Below are 22,902 nucleotides of genomic sequence, written 5' to 3'. Positions count from 1 at the left end.
ATTAAACTGAATACAGAGTACAGTGTTTCATGTGTCATGAGCCCCATCTAAACATGTAAGTGTCCAGTCAATGTGTAGTCAACCTGATTCATCTAAATGCTAAAAACTTTGGAAAGTCTTCGTTAATGTCCTCCTGTGAACCAGTCAGCAGTCTCAGAATAAAAGAAGGCGGGGACGTTTGTGCTCCATATAATCCCTGAGCAAAGTCACTGAACATTCAGAACCCACTGGCCACGGCTTAGGCACAGGAAACGGGAAACCAGTCTGTCCTCCTTTCTGTGAGCCCCCTCTTAGGTGATAAAAGAGAAGCGTTATGGGGGCTGCAGTTTGTTAGAAACGGGGAGCTCAGTGCAGTAGCCTTTGACAGACTTGCAGTACAGCGTCATTCCCGGGGCCTGTAGGAGCTGTAGAATCTGGGGTAGAGGGGCGTGTAGTGTGAGGAATGGCTGTAGGAAGTGGAGGTGCCAGAGGTGAGGTAGGAGCTAGAGGGGGTAAAAGCAGAAGGGGAGCTGTAATAGGCAGATGAATAGCTGTGGGAAGAAGATGGGGAGTAAGGGAAGGAGTAAGGGGAGGATGAGGAGGGAGTGTAAAGGACGGATGAGCGTGTCATGCTGGGCAGGGGACGAGTTCGAGGTGAGGGGCTCCACGTGGACCGTCTGAGACCCAGACCAGGGGACCGATAGGGAGAGGAGGGAGCAGATCCTGGCTGGGTGGGCCTGGTAGTGGGGGAGAGAGGAGGGGTGTGAGTGTGTGGAGTGCAGTGCCTGGATAGGCCTGAGGGGCGAGCGGGAGCAGGGGAGATGTTGGCGCTGAAACTGGGGGAGTCGACCACAAACGTCCGCACCCCAACCGTCCACTGGGAGTGAGAAACCCTCAGAGGGGTTGAGGGTGGGGTCTGTGCTGAAGGAGGCGAGGGGGTCTCCAGAGAAGGGGGGCTCCCTGGCATTGGAGGGCCACTCAGCGAGGCAACCGATGGTAATGACGGACTGTGAGAGGATGCGTGCGAGGTGAGGGAGGTGGTAGCTGAGGCCAGAGCCGCAGTGGCTGGGCTAAGGTGGTCAGAGGGATCATTGCGAAGAGCTGGTGTGGGGCTGATAGAAGGGAGGCTGCCAGGGGCCAAAGCTGGACTGGACCCTTGAGCAGGATTGGAGGCTGTAGTCAAAGTCGAGGGACTTACTTTGGGGGTGCTGGTTTTTCCACGGGTCAACCTGCTCCCCCGGGTGCGATGGGACTGCTCCTGATCAAAGGCCAAGTCCTCCAAACGCTGGGTGAGGGCCAGTTTCTGCTGGATGGCCATCCGCAGGAGAGAGTTCAGAGTCTTCTTCTCATCCTCGGCTGCAGCCAGCTGCCTCTGCATCTCATCCAGCTGGGTCACATACTCATCACACCTGCACAAAGCAGACATTTGAGTAGTGTAGAAAATGAACTAAAATGTAAAATGTGGAAAGAAAGACAGATGATGTTTGCACTCTAATTGGATAGCTACACATTACCTGGTGGAATGTCTAAGTTTGAGTATGGTGAAAAAGATACGTGATGCTAGTTAATAAGCTCCAGATAAAAGCAGCTGGGTGCTGTGTGGAGCATTTGTAAAGACTGAAACAAGTAAAATGAGGAAAATGTAAATGCATGAAATATCAACCTATTCTTTAAGATGACAAAGTCTGTTGACTGAGAGGAAACACAAAGCTGAGTTTTTGGACCGTTTGTCTTTAGAAATAGAGCTGGGCTGTGATGTACATTAGTACATTAATGAAGTACATTCCTGGTTGTCTGTGTGGGTGCTCGGTCATCCAGATCATGGTAATCCTAAGGAGCTTGGAAAGAGAAATGACTGGACTTCTTATTACATCCTGGTTAAATTCTTTAGAGGCTTTCCCTGACACACTAACCCACAGGTATCGAACTCCAGGACTCGAGGGCCGGTGTCCTGCAGGTTTTAGATCTCACCCTGGGTCAACACACCTGAATCAAATGATTAGTTCATTACCAGGCCTGTGGAGAACTACAAGACATGTCGAGGAGGTCGTTTAGCCATTTAAATAAGCTGTGTTGGATCAAGAACACATCTAAAGCCTGCAGGACACTGGCCCTCGAGGCCTGGAGTTCGACACCCCTGCACTAACCCAACACATGGATTCTCAAAGAGTTTCTGGAAATGTTTGTGCTTCAGTATGTTCTGTTTTGTTCTCTGACCTGGTAGCAAACATGGCTCGCAGAGAGGAGAACGTGGCGGCGTCTTCCTTCAGGGCCTTTAATTCGTTCCTCAGCTTTGTCATGGTGTCGGTCACCATGGACTTCTCCGCCTCATACTTACTCTTCAGGTTGGCCAGAGCCACTTCTGCTGTCTAGTTAAACACACAGACATATTAGTGACTGTATATTAAGCCCCTTTTCCATTAGTACCTACTTGGATAAACTGGTTTTGAATTACTGTGAAGTGTCTGTGAAGGTTCATCGTAGTCTAAAAAGCTTGGAAAGAAAAGCATCTGGACTTTAAGTTTCTTGAAGACGTTTCACCTCTCATCCGAGAAGCTTCTTCAGTTCTAAAAGCAATTTGTGGAGAGTTCCAGATTTTCAAGCCCTATTGGGAGTGTCCCTAAGAGGTTCCTCTGTCTAGGGAGAATCAGAAGGGCAAATGGAGCAATACTGTCAACCCTTATGTAGCAGGTTTGTCAGAGAAACTCCGGAGAGTCTTCTCAAAGCACGACATCCAAGTGTACTTCAGACCAGCCACACAGTCAGACAAAAACTGGTTCATCCCAAAGACAAGTTTAACAATGTAGTGTATGCTGTACAGTGTAGTGAGGAATGCTCAGACCTCTACATTGGAGAAACCAAACAGCCACTTCATAAACACATGGCACAACATAGAAGAGCCACCTCCATAGGACAACACTTGGCTGTCCATCTGCATCTAAAGGTCAAAGGTCACTCTTTGAGGATGCCAATGCTTACAATTTGGACAGAGAGGACAGATGGTTTGAAAGAGGAGTAAAAGAAGCCATCTATGTCCACTGTGAGCGACCATCTTTGAACAGAGGAGGTGGCTTATGACACCAACTGTCTGCCGCCTATGATCCAGTTTTGAGATCCTTCCCAGACGCCTTAACGCCCACTCACATCCTGGGTCATTTGACCTCAGTAAATCACATGATAGGGTGGGGCTAGGTTTCACAATGGGTTCATCCAAAACCTTAGCTGATTGTGATTCACACCTGTTTTCACACCTTGGCTCGTGTGATTAGGTAGAGGATCAATAGGGTTTCCAGGACCCTCTTATGGACACTTATCTGACAGCCAATTGACATGAAGTCACATTTTAGTACCTGCTCAAATCGCTTGGAACCCCAGCTGAGCAGGTACCTGGTATCAGGTACTATGACCTTGATCCAAGTAGGTACTCGTATAACAGGGGTTTTAGTGTATATTATGTATACCGATTCAGAATGACTTTCCTTGACTATTTGTCTAGAATATTTAGCAGTGGACAGCAGTAATCAGTTGTTTGCAAATATCATTTATATGTTTCATATGCATAACGGAGAGGAAGAAAGCAAATGTGAGATGTACATGGCCAACATGTGAGGAAGTCCAAGAACCAGTTTTTAGGAAGAAGGGAAGTTGGCATCTGTGACTGTTAGAAAGAAAGCACTTAAGCATAAAAACCAAACTGCTCCGTCCATTCAAACCAACAGTTCTTTTCTTTTTCACTGTCTATGAGAGAGTAGAAAAGCACTATATAAGAATCAGTCCGTTTACCATTTATTTACATGCTTATGTCACTACTTGTTGGGTTGGTGCTTAAAACTCTCTGAGGGGTTTTACTTTTTTGTTAAATACACGTAGGGAAATGTCAGCAATGGAAAATTATTGAAATATTGTTGCCTATAATAACTTAACCATCACGTTTCCATACTCACCTGTTTGTTAGCCTTGAGCACCAGTCGAAGAGTGGCTATCTGCTCTCTCTTGGTGCTGAGTAAAGATTTGAGCTTCAGGATCTCCTCCATGCAGCTTTCCTTATCCTTATCCAAGAGAGGAACCAGTTCCCGGGCTGCAGTCCTCTGTTTGGACAGCTGCAGTGACCTGTCCACTGCCCGCTGTAGGTGTTTCACCTGGGGAGGAGACAGGAGCAGATAAGAAAAAAGGAAACCACTGGAGGTGTCACATCTTATGCCGGAAGAAAAGAAGGTGGTAGAGAGGAGGAACAACGATTAACACTATATTGCCTAAAGTATTTGCTCATCTGCCTTCACACGAACATGAATTGGACCATGTCACCACTACTCTAGAGTCCAGTGGTGGCGTGCTTTATAGCATTTGAATTGTGTTTGGTGATGTAAGGCTTGGATGTAGCTACTCGGCCATGGAAACCCATCCCATGAAGCTCTCTACACACTGTTCTTGAGCTAATCTTTACAAGTTTGGAGGTCTGCAGCGATTGACTCGGCAGAAAGTTGGAAACCACAGCCACTATGCACCTCAGCATCCGCGGAGCCCACTCTGTGATTTTATATGGCGTACCACTTTCTGACTGACTTTCTGTTGATCCCGATTGCCTCCACTTTGTTATGTACCACTAACAGCTGCCTGTGGGATATTTAATAGTGAGGACCTTTTCTTTAAAAAATGTTTGTAGAAGCAGTCTGCATGCCCAGGTGATTGATTTTATACACCCATGTTCATGGAAGTATTTGGAACACCTGAATGCTTGTAGGGATGAGAAAAGACCTTTGGCAATATAGCAGCACATCAGGAGGTACAGGCAGATGTACCTGGTCTCTAATGATGGCGCTGAGGTTGTAGATGTTCATGGGCTCCCTGCGCAGCTCACCAGCAGGCTCCATGGCTGGCGATGAAGATGACGATGATGATGAAGAGGTACTGATGCTAGGTGAGCGGGTTGGAGGTGTGCTAGGTGGCAGGCTCTGCTCAGATGGCACCTGAAGGACCTCTTTCTCCACTCTTCGGCTCCCTCCATGTAAGGGCTCTTTGGATGGAGACTCCGAGGGCGTCCGCGACTCTCCTGGAGTTGAGGTTGTTGAAGCAACAGCAGCAAGCCGTCTGGCTAGGCGTGGTGTGAGAAGAACTTTGCTGTTGTCTGTACACATGGCTTTGAGACTAGAACTAAGGCCCCTGAGGCCCCTGCCTTGTCTGGAAGAATAGAACAGATAATGGAACAGAACCTTTAGTGTCATAGGTGCTTTCTCAACTAAGACATCAAGTAAAAGAAAGCAAGCAAACAGCTCAATGCTCACCAAACCCTCACCCTTAAGCTCCCAGGCCTCTCGTAGATGATATTATTTTTTAAAGAAGTTTTTATAGAACAGACAAACACACCTATGATGTGAGTGGTTTTATTTATTATTTGAATTTCCATGGATACTCTAAGAGCAGTAAAACAGTCACACCTGTAGTAATCCAGCATGACACGGTTGGGCGTCTCATCGTTGCACAGGCAGACATGGTGGTAGAGCTGGGCGAGCTCCTCACTCAGGGTTACCAGCTCATCCTGAGCTGCGTTCAGTGCCCCTTGGCTCTCATTGGCTGCTGACTGAACAGCCTGCAATTCAAACTCCAGGCTACAAATCTGAAAAGAGAGGAGAAGGAAATGAGAAAAAATTAACATATGCACAATTGTTAAGTACCTGGGACACATAAATAAAGTGTCCCAGGTACTTAAATTTAATAATCGAAATTTTAATCATATACGTAATAATTTAAATATGAATGTTGCAAAAACTTATTTTTACTCAATGATCATCTCTCATATGGACTATTGTTTGACGTCCTGGTCACTTGCTTGTCCAACAACACTAAAACTATTGAAAACATTTATAAAAGAAGTTTAAAACTACTTGACAAAAAACCGACTTCCCACCACCACTGTCATGTGTTAAAAAAAAAACATAAATTACTGAACTTCAATAACTTAGTGAAACTTAAAAGAGTGAGTTTAATATATAAAGTCTTACACTCCCTTGCTCCACCACCACTAAAGCAGTTCATTAGGCATAAAGAAAGCTCAGACAGGACCACTCGAGCTACAATCCGAGGAGACTTGTTTATACCCCACAGACGGACAGCATTTGGGCAGAACGTCCTCTCTGTTAAGGGAGGCCATCTGTGGAACAGTCTTCCTCAACCCATTAGAGAATGCTCTACACTCAATTTGTTTAAGGCAAAGGTTAAAAACTGGTTATGGACAAATCAAGTGTGTGATCATGTATGAGTTGTATAGTTTTAATGTTTTATTTGGGAACAGAATGGTGTGTATGTGTAAGTTTGGTGATGGAGTTTTTATTATGAATGAATGATGAATTTTTATGAATTATTATGTCTATTTTTTTATGTTTAAGGACAACAGATGGAAATTAGCCTTTGGCTATAATCTGGCATGTTTACATTCATGTAATATTTTTTTTTTTTACATTTATGTTCATTAACATGCACTGTCCTAAATAAATAAATAAAATAAAAAAACAACAAAAAAACAAAACTGAAATTGTAGTCCCCCAAAAAACAAAAAGCAGAATATTGATTGATGTCCCAGAAGTTCAACACTAGCTGTTTCTCAGTGAAATTCTTTCTCTTTCTTGGCTCTTGGTGGAGGTGGACGCATCTTTTTCCCCTCTCCCTCCCTTATCTTTTCCCGCTTGGCTTTTATGTCCTTGTCAAGTCTTGTCTTGAAGTTCTCCAGAGGCCTGCTAATGTACTAATCATTTGATTCAGGTGTGTTGACACAGGGTGAGATCTAAAACCTGCAGGACACCGGCCCTCGAGGCCTGGAGTTTTCTACCCCTGAGTTAAACAAACCCTTCTCATTGCTATGAGCTGAAGGATAGTTGGTATATTCCAGTCTGCTCCTACCATTACCACTGAGCCTACTCTTTACCATTGATATCTGTGCTTCACCCACATTATTGTAAGTGCTTTTCTCCCCTTACTTTACTCAGTGTCCTCATCCTTTCCATGAACTCTTTGTTGTTTACTTAGCTGTTCGTAACCAAATGCTGTTCCCTTCAGAACAGAGATAATAAATGTGTCACCCTGTTACTCAGTATCTGAGAACTGGAATAGAGAACCATCTCTTTGCTTTCATTCAAACATACTGCATATCGGCTTCAGCTTTCATTCCCCATCTGTCCACTACCTTCATTTTCCTCCACCTATCTGTGAGCCGACTTCCTTATTCTCATGCACTATTCTTACAACTTTGCCAAATCAGTTTTCAGGTTTGCAGCCCGTTTGTTGCATGACTGCAGGAGCTGGTGTCACCAGCACTCTGTAGCTGACATCACCATCCTGCCTTAGCTGGTATAACCACTGTAAAAACCTATATAAATCTGTGAAGAGACAGCTGAACACTGTTTGAACTGAACACTCCTCTCAGAGAAAGACAACAGCAGCCACATTCATTGGAAAGCAATAAGTGATACTTTCACATCCACCTGTCCTCCCGCAGCCACCAACCCCGAGTCTGATAGACAGGGAGGCCAGTTCTCTCTGCAGAGGGCCTCCAAACACAATCCACTAGGTTTCATTCACTCAACACACAAATTCATGAAACTGGCAAAACTAATCTTACCTTCACATTAAGTTCACAGTGTAAAGATAGAGAATGTGAAACATTCACTCTCACAGACTCACAGGAGAGGAGAGGAAACAGACTCTATGACAACAGGCAGTATGACTTTGTTACCTTATCCCGTCCCTCCCGGCAGTTCTTTTCCAGAGAGGCAACCTGCCTCTCCAGCTTCTGGAGCTGACTCCTTTGCCTTGGCTTCTCCTCCACAGCTCCCTCCACACACTGAGCAAGCTTCTCATGGAGCACTTTTAACTCTGCCTTGAGCTCCACCACCTCTGTCACAGCCACACGGTACTTGCACTGCAAGATCTCCAGACTGGGAGTTTGGTATGAAAATACCAGACTTTTACTCTTCTCCTCTGCAGTTTCTCCTTCCTCCTCAGCCTCATCGTCTCTATCCAGCACCAGCAGACTTTCACAGTTGAGTTGAGAGGTGGGACTGCTACAAGCCTCCTGGCTGACCCTTCGATGAAGACAGCGGAGAGCAGAGACTTTCTGGCTCAGGCGGAGGGTCTTCTCGTGCTGCTCAGTTAGGGCCCCCTGGGTGTGCTGCAGCTGAGTCTGGGACTCCTGCAGGCTCGTCATCAGTGCTGCTTTCTCATGTTCAACCTGAAGAAGCCAAGTGCATGATTAAGGAAAGCCGTATCCCGCGTGACTTAATAAACTGCAGTTTCTGAGGTTACAGTGATGTCAACATAATCGTTGTAAGAAAGTAAAAAGATAAGAGGTGCAACCACAATCCCATTTCTGAAAAAACTGAGAGGCTGTTTAAATGAAAATAAAAACACAACATTTAAATGGGAAGTAATTTAGTGACAGTAGCACAGATATCACAATCTGACCATCTTCTGGAAAAAATCGTTTTAATATCTAAACGTATTAAAAGGGGAAAACCAAAGATTACGCTGCTACTGATGTGAAGATGTGAATTAGAACCCGTTCAGGAAGAAACTGTTCTGAGCCGGTACTTGCCGCCAAGGCCGTGTATACTTGTGTCCATGTTTGACACCATCATCATCTAAGCGACACCTAGAAATGTTTCCTTGTCTGCCACCAGAATGAGATTGTCCAGCACTAATTCAAACTAAAGTTCATCAGCAACTGTGCAAACAAACCCAGAAGCAGCAAGCTGCAACCTGGAAGCCACTGGCTGTTGGTGGCTAAAGCGTAGGTGGACGTTAGCTGTTAGCCTAGCCCTTATCTCACTGATATATTTCACATACATTCTTACTAACTGGGCTTCCTGGGGACCACAAGAACAATTTACTTTGAGAATCACACAGATGCACTGATTTCCAGTTTTCAGCCAGGAACAGTTATCCCAGAAGACCAATTATGAACCGGTGTGTTTCATGCACATTTTGTGCACAACAGCGAGCCACATGCTACACTGTTGGCATGTAAGTGAGTGAAGACATCAGTGCATCTCTAGTCATAACAGCAAAACAGGAATAATAGCCAGATATATTTCTTCTTAAAGCATTATTAGTTATGTCATCCAAAGAAAAGCTGATTTTTTTGTTGTTGGTTTTTTGTACTTTTATTCAAAGTACATGCTACATTTTTCCTCAAAAAGTACATGCTACATTTTTCCTCAAAAGCTTATTTATCATCCTCACAGTTTTTAGCCATATTAAACAAACACTTTTTGTGCTCAGTTTAATCCCCCCAGGGTCAGTAAATCTCTCCAGCATGCTCTGGGTCTGCCACTTTTCTAGCCTAGAACGCCTCACCCACGAGATGCTCAGGAGGCATCCTGGTTCTCTCTATGAGGGGAAGTAGCAGCTCTACTCTAAGCTCCACACCCTACTTCAGAGGAAGCAAATTTCTGCTTATATCTATGATCTCATTCTTTCTATCTCCTGCTTCATTCACCCTTCACTCACGAACATCCTTAAATTCGTGCATTTTTGTGCTTTCCCGGTCTTGAACCACGGGCTCAAACTGGGAGGTGCTGATTCTCTTCACACTTGCTTCATACTCAGCTGCACAGCACTCCAGTGCAAGCTGGGGGCAGATGAACCCAACAGAACCATCATCTCCAAATAGCAGAGACGAGATCCTGAGACCACCAAACAGTCCACGGCTTGGCTGCTCCTAAAAAGCCTGTTCCTAAATGCCTTGAACAGAACTGGTGACGAAGCAGTCTGACTCACTGCTGGTAATGTGAAGCAGACTGGGTGCGGTTGTAGAAGTAAATTAATTTACTTTGACATAAACTATTACATTTATTAAACTGACTGTCTTCCTTAGTCTACATGTCAGGATGATATCATTGGAACGTACCGCTATCAGCTGCTGCTTGAGCTTCTGAATCTCTGTCAGGTTCATCTCAGTAAGTAGGTCTGATGTGGCGGCCCCCTCAGTTTTCAGACACTGCCTTCTGCACTCTCCATTAGCCCTGAGCGCTGAGCCCACAGCCGTCACTGGTCCTGAGCCACTCTGAAGGTGACCGTTACATCTGGCAGATTAGAGCAGAAAGTGTCTTGTCACAAGCTATAGTGTCAATAACAGTAAGAAGAAAAGTTTTAAAGCAACTTCATGTAAGCAACGACCTTTGAACACAAGCAGCTGTGGCCAGTGACCAATTAGTAACTGCTGCACCCCCCCCCTTACTCTCCCATTTCTGCAGATTACAGTCTGAATGCACTGGGTCGAGGAGACAGGTCTGTGTGCCTGTGTTTGTAGGTGTGATATCCACCTTGTTGGCTCCTCTGTGTTTGGGGAGAGCAGAGTAGTTGGGGTAGCAGTGCCACTGGGCGGTGCTGAGGAGAATATTAGATTTGCACTCCCAGTGTAGGCCACATCACACATGCTGAGGTGGTGAACAAGTTCTCTTCGCAGGTGGTTCTTCTGCTCGCGCTCACTCTTCAGAGACTCCAGCGCCTCCTCCAGCTGGGCGTCTGAGATGTCCTTCAAACGCAGTGCATCCTGTAACTGGCTGGTCAGCAGCTCTGTCTCCTCCTCCAGAACTTTGATCTCATGTTTCAGGCCTTCATACTCCACCTGAACAAGAGTGGACATTCACATTCAAATGTATGAACCTTTATTTTGAGTTGCTGCTACATTGTTTAGGTGATTAATATATATTAAAATCAAAATTGCTTTGAAATGTTTGTAAACACAATATATATTTATTCTAAACTTTATGCATATATTTTGTGCAATTGCAAACCTAAATACTTCAGCTTAGATAGGCATGTTGATGCCCAGAGTGACAAGTAGGTCCAACTTTGTAAAAAACACATTCCTCCTGCTGCTGGTATCACTCACCAGGCTAAGCAGGTTTTGTTACTGTGGTCACATGCCACAGTAGATTGAGGGCTGCTGATGCTAACAGACTCAATAAACTGATCTGCAAGGCCAGCAATGTTGTGGGGATGGAGCTGGACTCTCTTAAGGTGGTGTCGGAGAGGCGAATGTTGTCCAAGATAAAGCCAATGTTGGATAATTCCTCCCACCCACTCCATGACATGCTGGCTAGCCACAGGAGCACGTTCAGTGAGAGACTGAGATTACCAAAAAGCACCACTGAACGACACAGGAAGTCATTCCTGCCTGTGGCCATCTCCCTGTACAACTCATCCACCTAACACACTGTATACTGCAATAGCTACACCCTTTTTGCACATGCTCTTCTTTCTTATTTAGATATTAATCAGTAAGTGACTTATATGTATATATTGTGCTATTTCTTACTTCCTGTATTGTCTGTTATTCTTACTGTTTGGACTGGAGCACTATAACCAACATAAATCCCCTAGGGATCAATAAAGTATTCTGAACATCTTCTCCTTGACAGTTCACAAATAAAGCCAAACCCCCACCTTTTGTTTTGCCAGTAGCTATCTCCCCATATGTGGGTGAAACCAGGCAGATCCACATTGGTCTCAGATGTACTGATTCAACCATGTTTCAGAAAAACATGAGTGAGCACTGACGGTATATGTGGTCGGGCGTGGCCTGCGGTGCCGTGCAGCGAGGGTGGACGCACCTGCACGGCATCCTTAATCAAGCCCGCCGAGTTAAAACACAGGGACTCGGGGGTTGGTGGGAGTTGTGGTGTGATGTGATTTAAATAAAATGGCTCAAAACTATGATCCCTGGACCCGCCGCGTCTCATTTACACCACAGTATACTTTCTGAGTTTTCACCAATATCTCTAGATTATCACTTTTGTTGGGCAGAGCTGACATTTCTCATTATGACTGCTGCCAGAAAGGGTCTCTATCTCTGATTCCAATCCTTCACCTTTGCACCAGCACAGCAAACACAAAAACACCTCTTGTTACAGGCCCTGGCCTTGGAAGAAGGGAACCAACCTCCTGTCAAGCAAATTCAAGCATGGTAACCCACACAGATGGTTTGCTGTTGGAACCTGTGGTTACTTCCGCGGGAAGTCTATTGAACCAGCTGAGGGACGCCGGACCAGTCAGCGACTGATTGAGCACAGGATGGTATCTTCTAGATTTGCTCCGTTTCAATGAAAAAGAAAATCATTGAATTGAATTTCATCAGCATAACAGTGATGGGAAATGTCCTCGAAGGGGCTCAATATATGTTGGAGGGGAAGAAGATATATTAAAAACAATAAAGGCCCCAAAACCGAACCTTGAGGGACACCGTAAGTAAGGGAGGTAGAGGATGACCTGAAATCAGAGACTGCCACAGAAAAAAAATCGGTGATGTAAATATGAGGAGAACCACTCCTAGTCATTTAACACTGAACAGGTAGAAAAACCAACCGTAGTGACTGACTGATTGAAGATTCTCCATAATACAATGTAGTGAATCCACAGACATTGGCCTGACAGTGGATGAATACTGAAATGCTGCACATGCTCAGCGTCTGACTAATCTTAATGTCTTACCTGTCAAACTGGAAGTTCCACAGGAAAGTGAAATGAATCGGAGATTATGAAGAAATCTCATCTTCGCCCATATTCTAAATCACTTTGTGTGCTTCATTTCTTTTATATCCATATGTTTGGATTGTGATAAAATACTAGATGACAAGGAGAAAATCTACAGATGCAGAAAGGCCCTGGAAGTTTTGGACCCAGGACCACCTGTTTGCTCTAGCCTGACCACATATTGTCATCTGCGTGGGCATACCTGGTATAAAGCTGGGACAGGCTTCTGACTCCCCTGCAATTGTTGCTGGTTAAGTGGGTAAGAACACTAACTAATGGATGGATTCTCAGAGTTCACTCAGAAAAGAAGTATACAGAAAGACAGAGGGCTGTCAGCAGCAGCTAGGGACATAGAAGGGTAATCTTTTCTTTGTGCTAGATGAATTGTGCTTCTTTAACTTTTGGACCTCTTAGTAGATAAGTACACCTTTGATTGACATCTGAGCCAGCAGGGAATATACATAACTGTCTGGTAACTGTAGCTAATAAGTCAAAGACAGCGCTAAAGTCTAATGACCTTCAGCATCATACATACACTTTGAAACAGTTTCACGACGTTACTTGAGCACTGTCTGTACCTGACTCTGTTTAAGGGTTGACACCAGTTTCTGCAGAGAGATGTTCTCCTCCTCCAGCTCGGTGTAGTCCTGGAGAAGCCGTGACTCTCTGAATTTGTATTCTCTGATCTCTTCTCGCATTCGGGTCCGCTGTAGCTCCAACATCTCATTGCTCTGCTAAGACAGCACAAAATGAGAGCTGGAGCTGCTTATGACACAGTTCTCACAAAGGAAGGTAATGTAACCAGTATTTAGAGTTTGCAGGATGAAATTTTTAAAAGAGGGAAGGTGAAGGATGGATTACAGTATATCTCCACACAAAACCATGAAAAACTGACATAAAAAAAAAATGGAGAATGAAGCTCATATACAGTCGTGGTTAAAAGTTTTGAGTATTTGCAATGTTGTCCCTTCTTTTTCAAGACCTCTGCAATTGGCCCTGGCATGCTGTCAATCAGCTTCTGGGCGAAATCCTGACTGATGGCAACCCATTCTTTCATATTCAACACTTTGAGTTTGTCACAATTAGTGGGTTTTGGTTTGTCCACCTGCCTCTTGAGGATTGATCGATCGCAAGTTCTCAATTGGATTAAGGTCTGGGGAGTTTCCTGGCCCTGGACCCAAGATTTCAGTGCGTTGTTCCCCAATCCACTTAAGTTATCACTTTGGCCTTATGGCACAGTGCTCCGTCATGCTGGAAAAGGTGTTGTTCTTCACCAAACTGTTGGATGGTTGGAAGAAGTTGCTGTTGGAGGATGTTTTGGTCCCATTCTTTATTCATGGCTGTGTTCTTTGGCAAAATACTAAGAGAGCCCAATCCCTTGGATGAGAAGCAGCACCCCACATGAAAGGTCTCAGGATGCTTTACTGTTGGCACGAGACAGGACTGATGGTAGCGCCTACCTTTTCAGATGCCCCAAACAATTGGAAAAGTGCTTCATCAGAGAAAATGTCTTCACCCCAGTCCTCAGCAGCCTACTCCGTGTACCTTTTGCAGAATATCAGTCTGTCCCTGATGGTTTTTTTGGGGAGAGTGGCTTCTTTGCTGCCCTTCTTGAACCCAGGGCATCTTCCAAAAATCTTCGCCTCCCTGTGCGTGCAGTTACACTCACACCTGCCTGCTGCAATTCCTGAGCTCACAGCTGAATCATCTTTAGGAGACAGTCCTGGTCGTTGCTGGACTTTCTTGAGCGTCCTAAAGCCTTCTTCACAACAACTGAACCTCTTTCCTTGAAGTTCTTAAAGAGCCAATAAATGGTTGATTTACCTGCAATCTTAGTAGCAACAACATCCTTGCCTGTGAAGCCCTTTTTATGCAGCACAATGACGTGTTTTCTTGTAGGTAACCATGGTTAACAGGAAGAACAATGATTTCAAGCCTCACACTCATTTTAACAATTCCGGTCTGCTTTTCTAATTCAGTCAGCATGACATAATGATCTTCAGCCTTGTGCTCGTCAACATTTTCACCTGTGTTAACGAGAAGATTATTGAAAGGATCTCAGCAGATCCTTTTATGGCAGCGATGAAATGCAGTGGAGGCTTTTTTTGGGATCAAGTTCATTTTCATGGCAAAGAAAGACTTTGCAGTTCGTCGGATCGCTCTTCATAACATTCTGGAGTAATGAAATCATAGCAAATTGCCATCATAAAAACTGAAGTAGGAAAGTTTCTGAAAACCAATGTTTGAGTCATTCTCAAAACTTTTGGTCATGACTGTATGTAAAGGGTTTTTAAAGTCTGGTTGTACTGAAGTCTCTGACAAAACAGCCCTTCCAGCCCCTTGTCCATGAACTCGGTAGTCACTTTCTTGATGAGAATGTGATCGAATTTCAAGTCTTATTAAACATGCCATGATCATGATTTTGATGACACTTTAAAAACACTCTATCAAGTTATCCATAAGTCTAAACGTCCAGAGTAAGTATCTCTATTAAATATGAGAGCCTTATGATTGTACCGTACCTCCCTGAGCTCCTGCAGCAGGCTGCTCAGGTGCTCGCTGTCAGCCTGTGCACTGGAGGCAGCCACTCGACTGTGATTCAGTTCCAACTGGAGCTCCAGGAGACGACCCCTAAAGTAGGCCTCCTTGGTGGCAGACTCCTGCAGCAGTGTCTCCTCATTGTTCTCCCCGTCCTCTGCGACCTTACGCTGGGTGGAGTATGCCTGGCCGAATGCCTGGAACAGGACAGGAGGGGAAAGGATTATTTCTCTTGACTTTACCTGGGGAGAAAGGTACAAAAATGAAAGTCCCTTTCACCTTGTATAAATGATACATGAGTGATTAACAAGATTTTTTTTATCCTTTATTTTTATATTGTTTCATGTACTTTAACGCAATTAGTAGAGACCAAGGTAATGCATGCCAGATAGAATAGAAAAGTGCTACATGAGACCCGGTCCATTTAACTATCTATTTATTATTTACCATCCAGAGTAAGTATCTGATTAGTGGCCATATTTCTAAGATTTTTAGGGCCTAGTACAAGAACCTCTGTTTTATCTAAATTTAGAAGCAGAAAATAAAAGGTCACACAGCTCTTTTTTGTCTCTAGGACATTACTTCAGTTTGACTAATTGGTATTTGATATCTGGCTTCATGGGCAGATAAAGTTAGGTATCATCAGTATATGCTATGTCTTCTAAAGGAAACGTATGTAACATAAACAGAACTGGTCCTAGCACTGAACCCTGTGGAACTCCATAATTAACCTTAGTGTATAAAGAGGATTCTGTATTTACATGAACAAATTGGAGTCTGTTAGATCAATATGATAAAAACCACTGCAGCACAGTACCTGTAATACCTACGGCATGCTCTAATCGCTTTAATAAAATATTATGGTCAACAGTATCTGACGCTGAACTGAGTTCTGGCAATGGTTTAACTACTGCCGTGAGCCTTCAGCAAGTGACCTAATTTAAACATTGTATCAGACTAAGTTGACAGTTCCTCTGTATGTTTTAATGCAGCCTTACTTCTGTACATTTACTGTATGGAACAAATGGCAGTGGATGGAGCAGCTATGAAGTTCACTTTTCTTCACATTCCAATTTGTTGCAAAAGTGATTTTTTTTATAATAAAGCTATTCAAATTATTCAAATCTTTGCAGCCCTAGATCAATCCATCTCTGTTAAGAATTGTTAAAATGAGTGTGATGCTATTACTAAAATAACTGATAGCTACAGCTCTAGATTGATGATATTTAAGATTGAAGCATTAATTAATGGTAGGACTTTGATGAGCAGTCTTGTGGGAATGGGGTCTAAATGACACGTATTGCTTTTTGAGATTAAATAGAACAGGATACGAAGCATTAAAACATGTTAAAAACACAAAAGCCTTATTAAACGCAGTGTTGGGCCCAGAAGTCTTATTAAGTCCTGTTAAATAAAACCTTAAAGTGAACGAGGGCTTACTTTCTTCTTCACATGACTCTACCTCACCTTCTTTGCCTCCATCATAATTACTTTGACTTCAGAATGCAAAAATAAGTCGTTTTTAAGCATTTGCTGTGACCAAATCTCTTGAGGTTGCTTAACAAGATAACATCATTATGTGTTACAGTAAGCTGTCACCGGGTTGGACTCATCATAGGCCCGTACTTAATGAATAATTCATCACATCCTCTCCATTTTTGTGCGGATGCTTTGAAACCCTGTCCAGGCATGCATCATTTAGACCTCCAGGCTGTTTTTAAGAGCAACTCAGTTTTGGTTGTTCCTTCCACAACTGACAGAGATCAGAAATAGAGGCCAAAAACAAGTCACTGCAGCGTCTCGATCTATATATCTATATATCTATATATATCTATATATATCATATCTCAGCAATTTTCAAGCAAAGCTCCTCCTGGATGAGAATTACTTTCTACTAACTGATTTTTGCCAGCATAAAGACTTTTCTTCCAAAGCACCTGCAGAGTGAAAGGATCCATCCCACAACATTAGGTGAGTAAGGATGGCAGTGTCTGATGACTATAAAGGGAGGGGTGCCATTGGCTGCATGACATCACAGAGGATAACTGCACTCGGTCCCCTTCTGTTTTTAGCCTCATCAGCTACACTAATGAACTCACTGCATTTTCCCCTCTGCTTCACTTGTCACATATCCCATTCACTCAGGCTGACTATTAAAAGACATGCGGTGTTTGTTTCTGACCTCTTAGCATCAGAGTACTTTTTTTTGCCTAAAACCTTAACACTACTGTGCAAACCTGTTAACCAGCACCTTATCAACAACATTGCCAGTGCAATAAAAAACATTCATAGAAGAAAAGGGACATAGAAGAACACCATCAGTCCTGAAATGCCCTGCCCAGAACCCAGACCTCAACATTGTTAAAGCAGCGTGGCATCATTTTGACAGAGAATGAAGGAAAAAGACAGAAACATCAAAGAGATCTGAATGAACCCTGGACACCTATTCCTGAAGTATTATTTACAGAAATCACAGAAAGCTGCCTGACAGTGTTCAGGTTGTGCTGAAGAATAAATAAGAAGACTTTTGCAAGTATTGTACATTGTGCATATTCTTACAGATATCCTGTTTGTATTATGTGAGTATAAAAAAATGATAGTGATGACATCCAAATACCAATGATTAAAATGTCCTGCATAGGGAGCAGATTTAACAGAAACAGTAACACCCCCGAAATGGAACCTTATGGCACACCGTAGGAAAACGATAGGAAGAGTATGGAATTACATTTCTATCAAAAGTCAAGTGTGACAAAAAATACAATTCAGGCAACTAATTTAATTTCACGGGTGCAGGTAGATGGATAGGAACTCAGCAGCCACACACACAAAGAAGTCATCCCAACATGGGCGTGCTGCTTTCTTGCATTTGAGCAATATCTTTAAAATTAGAAATATCCGCTTTCATCATTCGTTGAAAACTGGTTCATGCATTTATTACTTCTAGGCTGGACTACTGTAATTCATTATTAATGGGCTGCCCTACAACTTGTTGAAAAACCTTCAGTTGATCCAAAATACTGATATAGACTAGAAAGAGAGAGCATATTTCCCCCAAATTGGCTTCTCTTCATTGACTCCCTGTTAAATCTCAAGTCTCCTCACAGATCTCATAGTACCATATTACCCTAGTCTAAGACTGCTGGCTGACTTGTGGTTCCTTGAACATTTAACAGTGAAATGGGAGGCACAGCCTTCAGCTTTCTGGCCCCTCTTCTGTGGAACCAGCTCCCAGTTTGGATTTGGGAGCTGGTTCCACACTCTCTGCTTTTTAGTCAGGGTCACTATAGTTAGTGACCCTGACTCATCCCTTAGTTACGCTAAAATAAGCTGGTTTAGGTCATCTTATTAGGTCTAACTGTCAGACTACGCTAGTGACGTGGATCCTGGTTTCCTCCACGGACATGACAATGCATACCCTCATGTGAGGAGACTAGGGCTGCAGCTATCAATTATTTTAGTAACCAAATAATCTATCAATTATTCCATCAATGAATCGAATAATCAGATAAGAAATACTTTTGTTTTATTGATGAGCAATAATGAATGTCTTGATGCATGCTCAATCATCCAGGTAAGTAAATCTCCAAAAGTTGATTCTGTTCATCTGGACATAGTGTTTTCAGTGGGAGAAACGTTTCGTCACTCATCCAAGTGACTTCTTCAGTCTCCAGAAGTCTCCTGAAGAAGTCACTTGGATGAGTGACGAAACGTTTCCCCCAATGAAAACACTACGTACAGATGAACAGAATCAACCTTTGATGGGTAATAGCAAATATTCAAAAGAGAAAAAAATTCAGAATGAACTGCTAATTGGGTTCCATTTTAGAAGTTGCAATGTTTTAAAGTTTACCAGCATAAGACATCTGTTAAGAAAAAAAAAACAATAAAAAAACTTAAATGCTAAATTTTATATTTATATATATACTATTTACTCGATGAATAGTTGCAGCCCTGGATGAGAGCATGCAGGCAGTCCTGGAGGATGAATGAATTTATGACAATGTCTGCCCCCCATGCTTGCCTGACCTAAATCTGCAAGAACACCTAAGGGACGTCATATTTCACTGCATCTGACACTGCCAGGTTGCACCTCCGACTGTCCAGAATCTCAGTGATGTCCTGGTCCAGGATGGTTTCCTGTGTTCTTGGGCCACTTAACACAAACTTTAAAATGTGTGAGGGATTGCCTGAATTAACACTTAGGAGTGGATTTATTCAAGCATGGTCATAGGAAACAACATTAGTAGGGCTGGGCTATATCATACCGTTCACGGTAATACCGGTATAATGTTGGGCAACGATAGGAAAATGAAATATCGCCATAGAATATGGGTAAAACGCGCATGCGCAGTGCCTTTGTTTACATACGCACATGGCGGCGATGCAGAATGAGAAGAGCGAAAGTGGATCGTTGAATGAAACGGATGAACCAGAATTGGTTTGTAAAAATGCTGCAACTTCAGTGGTGTGGAACTGGTTTGGCTTTCATCCGTCAGATACACAACAAAGCACTATTTTTGGTAGCGCATGCTAGCGGGCCGTCGTTATTACCGTGTTTTTTGGAAAATACAGCACACTTAAAATCAATCCTTTGATTTTTCTGAAAATCGACAGTGCCCCTTATAATCCCGTGTGCCTTATGTATGAATTCTGGTTGTGTTTACTGACCTGGAAATGATTTTATGTACACGGCGCTCGAAAATCTGTCAAATGTTTCAGTACGACTTTGCTAAGCTATGAACCCACACTGCTTGATGGATTGTCGGAGCATTACGGCTATCGTAGGCGGAGCCTCGCGGAGTGATACGTACTGTGCTTCAACATAATGTTACCGTATTGTGTGTGTATAACCTCTTTTTAAGTTTTGTGGATATTATACATGGTTATGCTGAGGATATGTCGGCCAATTTCCACTGGAAATGCCTTTTGTTTAAACTGTCACCAAGGAATTTGCATTTGCACTGTTACATTTTTCTATAACTTTAATGCACTTAAAAAAAGCTGCTTGTTTAAGTGAAAATACATTGATGGGGTTTTTTTTTTTTTGCACTAATAAAGTTGAGGAATTGTAAAGTATTTTGTCTAGTGTCAATTATATCGTCAGTTATATCGTTATCGCAAATTTTCAAATGTATGATAAATATTTTTGGTCATATCGCCCTGCTCTAAACATTAGCTCCAAAAAGTTAAAATTTCATGAGAATTATTTTTTGCAACCTGAAGACAACAAACACAATGCTAACTTGTGCTGCTATTAGTACACGCTAACTTAGTCTTAATTGTTGCTGTTCATAGCAATGAAAACAACTGTACAATATCCCAAAAAGTTGATTCTGTTCTGTCTGCATCTGAGGCTGAATCTCATGTGGTTCCTGTAATCACCATCTTACGTGCTGTTTGCTCATACTGACATACACATTTAGGCTGTCCTTGCCAAAGTGGGTTAGAATTTCTTGATGCATGCTAGATGATTGAGCATGCATCAAGACAAACTGTAAAAAACACAAAAATGAATCATGGATTCAGTCCTGCTCCTGTAGGTCATCTCTGTCCTGAATGTATTTTTAAAAAGAAGACAGAAGAGAAACAGATGCAGTAGAGATGTAGCCTGGTCACTTGAATTTAAGAAATTCCTTATAGAAACCTAAATATTCTCTAAATTAATGGAGTCGCATGGACACATACACATTCTCACAAACTGGCAGATTGGTGTTAGCATACAGTAGCTCTCCAATAAATGTAAGTCAGAAAAATTACACAATCCCAAAATTATCCCTGAGACTGACTATGAGACTCACTGGAGGTGAATCATTATCACCATTAAGCTCCAGTGTGGATAAAAACCCCATGCAGAATTACATAATTCTATAAAATATATTGAGTAGTAAAGCTGAGTACTTAAAAGTCTTGAAAGACAAACAACCTACACGTGGTGAAATGTCCCAATAACACGAGAGGCGGTGTACACCCTGGACAGGCCACTAGCTTGATGCAGGGTTAGCACAGAGAGACAGAAACCAGTCGATTATGAGTGAACACCTAATCACCAGTTAACCTAACCCGGTTAATTACGTGTCTTTGGACAAACACATGGAAATTCCACCACACCACACTCCGCAAAGATTCCACAAAGTCAAATTGGGGTTGTTCTTGCCAGGAGGCAACAGTGCTAACCACTGCACCACCTGCCAACTAGCATGAAGGAAACCAAAGTCCATGGGGAGTATGGTTGCAAAGCTGAAACTTAAAAAGAAGGGGACAACCAGAAGTTTTTTTGCACCGTTTTTTAACTCTAAATGGAGAAACTTCGCCCAGCCTGGACACTGCTACTATATCTGGTATGTTGACTGAGATTTATATAAAGCTCTTCTAGTCTTACTGACCACTCCAAGTGCTTTTCTACAAAAAGCCACATTCACACATTGATATAGCCCTTTATTCTTTGCCATAAATGCTTCAACTTTGCCACTCAGACAGTGACGGACTGGAAATTTGGGGATTTGGTATCCTGCCCAAGGACACTTTAATATGTAGACCTCTCTGATTTACCCTGAGATTGAAGGAGAGTGAATACTAATCTCATGTTCATTATATGGACACAAACGCAAACAGGTTTATGAGGTTTCAGCGTTGTTGTATTGTATTTTTTCCTATTTCTTAAAGACATTTTCCATAGATGCAAACAAAGAAATGGGCAGGTGTGGCTCAGGTGGTGAGCAGGTCAGTGGATTGACTCCTGACTCCTCCAGTCCTACTTGTGCCCACAATTAACCTTGGACAATGTACTGAACCCTGAGCTGCTCCTGATGCATCTATTGGAATTTGAGTGTGAGTGAATGTTAAAAAAATGCTTGGGCATAGATTAAAGCACTGAATGCGTATGTATGGGATTGAGTAAATGAGACTTGCAGCAGGAAGTCCTGTGAGTGCTCAACAACAGCACCATAAAAGTACCAGCCTATGTAATAATAATGTGTTTTGTTTCCAGCAGCCTGCAATACAAATTCCTAAAGATACAATTTAAACTGGTTCTTTGAAAAGTTGCCTGTTATGTGTAGTCATAGGGTGTCTTTTCATGTTCGAATGATTCATAAGTCAGTGTTAAATGGATTTAAAAACAAAAACCATTCCTCTGAAAATCGTCAGGTACAAGGACTGGAGTGAAGATGAGTGGAAAAAGCTGACATTGTCCAAAAAAGCCCATGAGAAAGCTAAGAACTACTGAAACCAGTTAAAAATGACAAGAAAACCAGACTCCTTGGAAGCATGATATAAAGAAATGGTGGGTGTATGAGGGGAATTTAGTATTTTGCCCAGAAAGTTTGTAGTGTGTGAAATATAATGACTTGATTTAAAAACAGATTAAATAAAGAGCATAAAGCAACTAGCCTGTATTACAGTACTGTCTTTAATCTTTGACAAGCTAAGCCATATTGGCTAAAGAGCTGGCATGTCCAGCAGGTGTGACTACAGGTGAAGTGTGCACAGACAGGCTTTTTAATGAACCACCCTGTGAGCTCATAACATCCTCCAGCGGGTGCAGGTGAGAAGGTGCTGTCAGAAACGCCTCACGCTAATCAGATCAGTGCATGGATTTCGAGTAAGGAGTCATACCCCTGCTGACCCCACCTCCTGCAGCTGCTCCAGCTCCACCCTTAGCGCCTCCTGCTCGGCCTCCAGGTCGGCGTACTGCTGCTTCAGGCTCTGGTTCTCCTCCAGAACCGCCAGTCCGCACTCCGCCGCCCGTATCTTCTCGCGGTTGGCCTCCGCCAGCTCCCGGGTCAGGCGCTCCACCTCGGCCCGATATTCCTCTACCGTATCCCCGCATCCTGCTCCTCCGGCAGCCATCGTTCCTCT

General features: G+C 43.1%; 1 protein-coding gene across 2 annotated transcripts; it reads right to left on the bottom strand.

The window, feature by feature from the left end:
- Positions 1-382: 382 nt before the first annotated feature.
- LOC146617865 (protein bicaudal D homolog 1-like) lies at positions 383-22,893 on the bottom strand. Of its 2 annotated transcripts, none has more exons than XM_085373649.1 (11): positions 22,660-22,893; positions 15,027-15,239; positions 13,083-13,238; positions 10,293-10,597; positions 9,878-10,052; positions 7,698-8,200; positions 5,415-5,585; positions 4,779-5,157; positions 3,924-4,118; positions 2,197-2,348; positions 383-1,388 (listed from the first exon to the last, which is right to left on the bottom strand). In XM_085373649.1, the coding sequence occupies exons 1-11, from the start codon at positions 22,891-22,893 to the stop codon at positions 383-385; spliced, it is 3,489 nt and encodes a 1,162-aa protein (XP_085229775.1). The 2 variants fall into 2 exon arrangements, with proteins under 2 accessions (XP_085229775.1, XP_085229774.1); XM_085373648.1 differs by having other exon boundaries at positions 5,415-5,593; positions 7,706-8,200.
- Between the last annotated feature and the right edge of the window lie 9 nt (positions 22,894-22,902).

Source organism: Diplotaxodon limnothrissa, linkage group LG15 (assembly GCF_057381915.1).
Source record: "Diplotaxodon limnothrissa isolate DT_005_m linkage group LG15, D_limnothrissa_male_GT1.1, whole genome shotgun sequence".
Taxonomy (NCBI): Eukaryota; Metazoa; Chordata; class Actinopteri; order Cichliformes; family Cichlidae; genus Diplotaxodon; species Diplotaxodon limnothrissa.
The sequence above is the reverse complement of the archived record's forward strand: the minus strand, read 5'-3'. Positions and strand labels throughout refer to the sequence as shown.